The sequence below is a fragment of the Prionailurus bengalensis genome, chromosome X, assembly GCF_016509475.1.
Source record: "Prionailurus bengalensis isolate Pbe53 chromosome X, Fcat_Pben_1.1_paternal_pri, whole genome shotgun sequence".
Lineage (NCBI taxonomy): Eukaryota > Metazoa > Chordata > Mammalia > Carnivora > Felidae > Prionailurus > Prionailurus bengalensis.
The window spans coordinates 68,035,392-68,041,988 of NC_057361.1; the positions used below are offsets into that span (position 1 = coordinate 68,035,392).

General features: G+C 50.4%; 1 protein-coding gene across 1 annotated transcript; it reads right to left on the reverse strand.

The window, feature by feature from the left end:
- Positions 1-335: 335 nt before the first annotated feature.
- On the reverse strand, positions 336-5,640 carry LOC122477089. The gene is given in 5 exon segments (XM_043569991.1): positions 336-615; positions 617-1,322; positions 1,325-3,296; positions 3,298-4,921; positions 4,966-5,640. Coding segments are annotated over 5 exon segments (5,190 nt in total). The 5' UTR covers positions 5,574-5,640.
- Positions 5,641-6,597: the final 957 nt, after the last annotated feature.

The following is a 6,597-nucleotide window of genomic DNA, read 5'->3' on the forward strand; positions in this document are numbered from 1 at the left end:
TGTGCAATAGAGGTTTTCAAACCCTCCACATGTGTGCCTCATTGCCCCCGTCCTAAATCCCGGACATGCATAAAATCCATTTCTACTTATTGATACCCTCCTTTGCAGTTGCCTCCATTTACCTCCTTCCATTTCTTTTAATGGACTAATTTTTTCTAAATTAAAATATAAATCTGGCCACCAGGTATTTAATGGGGCAGTTCCTAGGGTTTTGTTGTAGACTTCTTCATGAGTCTCTAAATTAGTAATTTCCCATGTCAAATTATAGGGGTCGTGGGGGTTTGGATTTACAGACAGAATTTGCAGAACAATCAAGAGAAGGGCAAGTACCATAGTTACGGCTCAGTCCATTGGGGGCATAGGGTCAATTTTAAAGGATTGTCCTTAGTCCGATCAACAGTCCAGGTTGTCTTTGAAGGTCCGATGAGGTCTGAGAACGGGTCCACTGGTTTGGCGTGGGCGAAATGGATCCAGGTGGCAATTCCGTCTACTTTGATGGCAGTAGGCATTGTCAGGATGACCTGGAAGGGTCCTTTCCACCTGGGCTCCAGAGTTCCCTGCCAATGACATTTGACAAGGACCCAATCCCCTGGCTGGAATTGATGTGGAATAGGAGGGGGGTCCAGTCTCATAGAGTTCCTTTAATTTGGGCCATATATCTTCATGGACCCTCTGTAAGTCTTGTAGGGAGAACAAGAATTCAAGACTATTATCGTTCTCAGCTTTGACAAGGTTATCTTTTAGGTTGGGGATGATGGGGGGTGGTCTACCATGTATTATTTCATAGGGTGTGAGTCCCAGTTTGTATGGGGAATTACGCACCCTGAACAGAGTGTAGGGGAGAAGGACCACCCAATTAGTGCCAGTCTCCATGGTCAATTTGTTTAGGGTCTCCTTTAAGGTTCTGTTCATTCTCTCTACCTGTCCTGAGCTTTGGGGTCGGTATGCACAATGTAATTTCCAATCAGCCCCAAGTATGGAAGCCAGTCTCTGACTTACCTTAGAGTCGAATGCAGGTCCATTGTCTGACCCTATCATTACTGGAAAACCATACCTGGGCAGGATTTCTTCTAGGATCTTTTTGGCTACAATCTGCGCCATTTCATTCTTGGTTGGAAAGGCTTCAGTCTATCCTGAAAAGGTATCTACAAAAACTAGCAAATACTTATATCCATATTTTCCTGGTTTTACCTCAGTGAAATCTACTTCCCAGTAGGTCCCCGATCTGCTCCCTCTTTGTCTTACCCCTGTTGTCTGAGGATTGCTACTCGCATTGTTGAGTTGGCACACTGTACATTTAGTGACTACTTGATCGACCTTACAGAGACATTTCTGATCTTTAGTCCAGTCTGTCTCAGTAAGTCCAACATTCGCCGGGAACCTAAGTGGGTGCTGCGATGGATCCACTCTAGAACTTGCCATCCTAGTTTATCTGGGAGTATAATGCTGCTTTTAGAGTCTCTCCACCAGCCATCTTTGATTCGGGTCATAGGAAGTTTACTCATCCATTGAATGTCGCTTTCTGAATACTCAGGGCTGGGGGGCAATTCCCGGGGTCCAGGGTCTGGCAACTGTAGGGTCAGCAATTGCCCTGGGGGCCGAGCTATGTTTTTTGCAGTCTGATCGGCCAAATTGTTGCCCCAGGAAATTGGGTCGGTTGTCTTCTGGTGTCCTGGGCAATGCACAATCGCTAGCTTTTTGGGTTCCCATAAGGCTGCTAGCAGGGCTAGAATCTCTTCTTTATTTCTGATGTCTTTCCCTTCAGCTGTGAGGAGCCCCCATTCTCTGTATATCGCCCCATGTATATGAGCGGTGGCGAAGGCATATCGGCTATCAGTGTACATGGTTAGCTTGCGGTCTCTTCTTAACTTTAGGGCCTGGGTTAAGGCTATTAGTTCAGCCTTCTGGGCCAAGGTTCTGGGGGATAGAGCTTCTGCCCACACTACCTCGGTCTCTGAAGTCACGGCCGCCCCCGCATACCTTTGTCCTTGGTGAACGAAGCTGCTTCCGTCGGTAAACCAGATGGCATCTGCGTCCGATAATGGCTGATCCTGCTAGTCCTCCCGGACCCCATAAACTTGAGCCAGTATGTCAGCGCAGTCATGAAGTGGGGTTCCCATGTTTGGGTCTGGCAGCAGTGATGCTGGGTTCAGGGCCGTTGGGGGGGTGAAGATGACCCTGAGGGGATTCAACAGCAGTCCCTGGTAATGAGTGAGTCGGGCATTGCTCAGCCATGGGTCAGGTGGCTGCTTGAGGATGACCTCGATGGCATGCGGGGCGGTGACTTGTAATTCTTGGCCCATGGTCAGCTTATCAGCGTCCTTTACCATTAGGGCAGTGGCTGCAATCATCCGGAGACAGGGTGGCCATCCGGCGGCCACTGGATCTAGCTTTTTAGAAAGATAGGCTACTGGCCTGCACCAAGGGCCTAAATGCTGAGTTAGCACTGCCTTAGCTATGCCTCGGTTTTCATCTACATATAGGTGGAAGGGTTTGGAGACATCGGGGAGTCCCAGGGCAGGTGCTGATAGCAGAGCAGTTTTGATTTGTTGGAAGGCCTGTTCAGCTTCTTCCGTCCAACTAAAGGGCTGTTGATCTTTTGTTGCCTGGTATAAAGGTTTTGCTAATTCAGCAAACCCTGGTATCCATAGTCTGCAGAACCCAGCCGACCCTAGGAATTCCCTCACCTGTCGTGGTGTCTGCGGTCTGGGAATACGAAGGACAGTCTCTTTCCGGGCATCCATTAGCCAGCATTGCCCCCCTCTCAGTAAGTAACCCAGGTAAGTTACCTCTGACTTGCAGATCTGAGCCTTCTTTGCTGAGGCGTGGTAGCCTAAGGTTCCCAGAGTTCACAGGAGACCTTCGGTTCCCTGGATGCAGGTTTCGGGTGTCTCAGCAGCTATTAAGAAATCATCAACATACTGTAGGAGAGTTATATTAGGGTGTTGTTGTCTGTACTCACCGAAATCTTCGTGTAGAGCCTCGTCGAACAGGGTCGGAGAGTTCTTGAATCCTTGTGGCAGTCTGGTCCAAGTGAGCTGGCCATTTATGGCCCTGTCTGGATCTGTCCACTCGAATGCAAATAGCTCTTGACTTTTAGGCGCTAGTGGTAGGCTGAAAAAAGCATCTTTTAGATCCAGAACAGTATACCATTGTTTTTCTGGGCTGAGGGTGCTCAGGAGAGTATAGGGGTTAGGAACGGTTGGATGTATGTCCATCACCTGCTTATTGACTTCTCTCAGGTCCTGCACTGGTCTGTATTCCCTGCTGTTGGGCTTGCGCACGGGCAGCAGGGGGGGTATTCCATGCTGAGTGGCAGGTGCGTAGGACCCCGAAGTCAAGGAAGCAGCGGATGTGCGGTGTGATGCCATTTTTGGCTTCCGTGGGCATAGGGTATTGGCACACGCGGATGGGGTCCCTCCCGGGCTTGACCTCTATAAATAGGGCTAGGCGATGTTTTGCTAACCCCATACCACCTGTTTCTGCCCACGCGTCTGGGAAGCGTTGAAGCCAGGGCTTGATGTCCTGATCCAGAGGAGTGGGTTCCTGATGGAGCCTATATTCATCTTCTAGTTTCACAGTGAGTACAGATATGGGTTGGTTGTGGAAGTCAGTCACTGTGGGCCCCCCTCCCGGTTGGAAATGAATTTGGGCCCCCATTTTGGTAAGCAAATCCCTCCCCAACAGGGGGCAGGGGCTGTCGGGAATGACCAGGAAGGAGTGGGTTACCTTCCCAGTTCCTAAGTCCACAGTCCTCTGAGTTGCCCAGGGGTATTTCTTTATTCCGGTGGCCCCTTGTACCCAGGATGATTTTTCAGATACTTTTCCATGGGGCTTGACCAGAGCTGAGTGCTGTGCCCCGGTATCAACTAGGAACTGGACCAGGGCCCCCTCTACTTGCAATGTTACCCTAAGTTCGGGGAGGGGGTCCGAACCCCGTCCTCCCTATTCTGTATTTTGGGTAAACAGTATGGGGGCTATTTTAGGCTGCCACTGCCCTTGGCTGGGGCGGGGTTGTTTCTTCTTGGGGTATTCTCGTATCCAATGGCCTTTTTCTTTACAATAGGCGCATTGAACTTTATCTAAGTGCCACCTGGGAAGGCGTATTGTTTGAATGCCTTCTGGGGATGGCTGTTCTTTCTGGACTATAGCGGCCAGGACTTTAGTCATTTTCTCTGTGGCTTTGATCTGTCTCTCTTCTGGGGCGTCCCTGTTGTTGTAGACCCGTTGTGCTATACCGAGCAGATCCTGGATCTGTTTACCTTCTAAATCCTCTAGCCTTTGGAGTTTTTTTTTAATGTCAGGAGCTGCTTGATTTACAAAGGACATAACGACAGCAGCCTGGTTTTCAGGGACTTCTGGATCCATGGGAGTAAACTGCCTAAAGGCTTCCATTAATCTCTCTAAGTAAGCAGCTGGACTCTCTGCCTTTCCCTGTACGACCGAATATACCTTAGCCAAATTGGTGGGCTTGCGAGCTGCAGCCCGGAGACCTGCCATCAGAGTCTGGCGATAAATGAGTAGCCTTCCCCTACCTTCTGCCATGTTGTAGTCCCATTCGTCCTGTGGAGGTCTGGTTAGGGGGAAAGCTGCATTAATGAGGTCAGGGTTAGATGTCGGCCAACCGTCGTCTCCGGGAACCAGCTTTCTTGCTTCTAATTGGATCCTCTCTCGCTCCTCTGTGGTGAACAGGATGCAGAGGAGCTGCTGACAGTCATCCCAGGTGGGCTGGTGGGTGAACATGACACTGTCTAAAAGAGATATTAGATCTTTAGGGTTATCAGAGAATCGAGCATTCTGCGCTTTCCAGTTGTAAAGGTCATTAGTGGAAAAGGGCCAATACTGGAGTCGGGGGTTGCCTGTTTCATCGGGGGTCCTATTTCCTGCAGGGGTAGGGCCACAGTGGAGTCGGGGAGACGAGGGTTTGGCTCACACTGGGTGAGCCTGTGGATTTGGCTGGCTGGCCCCCCGGGGTTGGTTTCATTTTCAATGGGGCTCGGCCTGGCTGCTGCCTCCCGTCCTCCTGGTTCCGGCGCAGCTGCCGCTTCCCGTCCTCCCGGTTCCCCTAGGGGGGCAACTAGTGGGGCGACTGGTGGGGCGGCTGCTGTGGGCAGGGCCTGGGGTGCGAGGGGAGGGGGATGATAGGGTGGAGGGTCTAGGGATAGTAGGCCCTGACTATTGGGCAATATGGGATACAAGGGCGCAGCTGGCGTCCTTGATTTTGGGGGACCTGTAGGCTGCATGGCAAGGACCTTACATGTTCCCGAGGATAGGAAGGGGGCCAACCAAGGGGGTGGATTTTCCACTGAACTCTGCCATACAAGAATGTAGGGAATTTGATCAGGGTGTCCCTTGTGACCTGGTAGAAAAATCTTTGATTTCACCTTAGCAATTATAGGGAGGCAGAAAGTTCCTTCGGTTAGCCATCCAATGCCGAAGGTTGGCCATTCAAAGCAGCAGAGGGTTATTAATTTTCCTCGCCAGATGTCTAAACTCAAATTCTGTCCTCTGGTTTTAACATCCCTGAAGTTAGCAACGAGGAGAGAAAGAGGAGTGCTTTGAGATTGACCCATCTGTATCCTGGAGGTGGAGGAAAGGATTAAAAGGAGAAACAGTAAAGTTATGAGGATTTCTGGCTGGGCCAGGCCAGGTCTCCTGTGAAAGAGAAGTTTAACACTTAAAAATTATAGAATAGAGAACACAACACTTAGATTGCTAGCGCGTTTCAGGTGTTTGCCACCCGAACAGAAAAATTCCGATGGGCCCAAAAAGGTGCCCCAGACGGGTGCCAGTGGACGTCTCCTACTGGACCCAACCGACTGCCCTATAGCATGTCCGCCAGGGCCGTGTCAGTCACCGATACAGATCCCGCACGGGAGAGCCAGAAACGAACAAACAGAAACGGACGGAGCCAGAAACGAGCAAACAGAAATGGACAGAGCCATAAACGAACAAACAGAAATGGACAAAGCCAGAAACGAACAGACAAACAGAAACGGACAGAGCCAGAAACGAACAGACAAACAGAAATGGACAGAGCCGGCTCACTCACCGATTGGTCTCAGGGACGACCCGTTGACTTGGGGTCTGGTGGGTTTGAGGGGATCCCGGACGAGCCCCCAGATGATATGCCCCGATTCGAGAGACCCCACCCGAAAACAAACCACCAGAGTACAGAATCAAAGCCAAGCGGCAAGGGTCGTTTATTGCAGGTTCGAACCCGGTCCTCCGCGCGCGCACTCGTTGCCGGTGACGCTAAGAGGCCCCGAGCAAGGATCTTACAGCTTCTTTTATAGACAAGCACAAACAAGTTAGGGATATTTTTTAGAAGTTACAGAGCTGTTGTTGGTTAACATTTAAATTTGAACACTCAGCAGAACTTGATTGGTTCCCGCCTTTATTTCAAACCATTTAGCAGAACTTGATTGGTTCCTGCCTTTATGTCAGACTACAACTGGGCACGCCCTGGCTGGTTTCAGGAACAGGGGGTGGGGGGGTTGGGGGGGAGGTCTTTGCAGTTGTGAGTACACCTGGTAATTTTTCTCTTAGTCTCTCAGGAGGATTTTCTTACATTGTGGCTGGTGCCAGCTTATCACA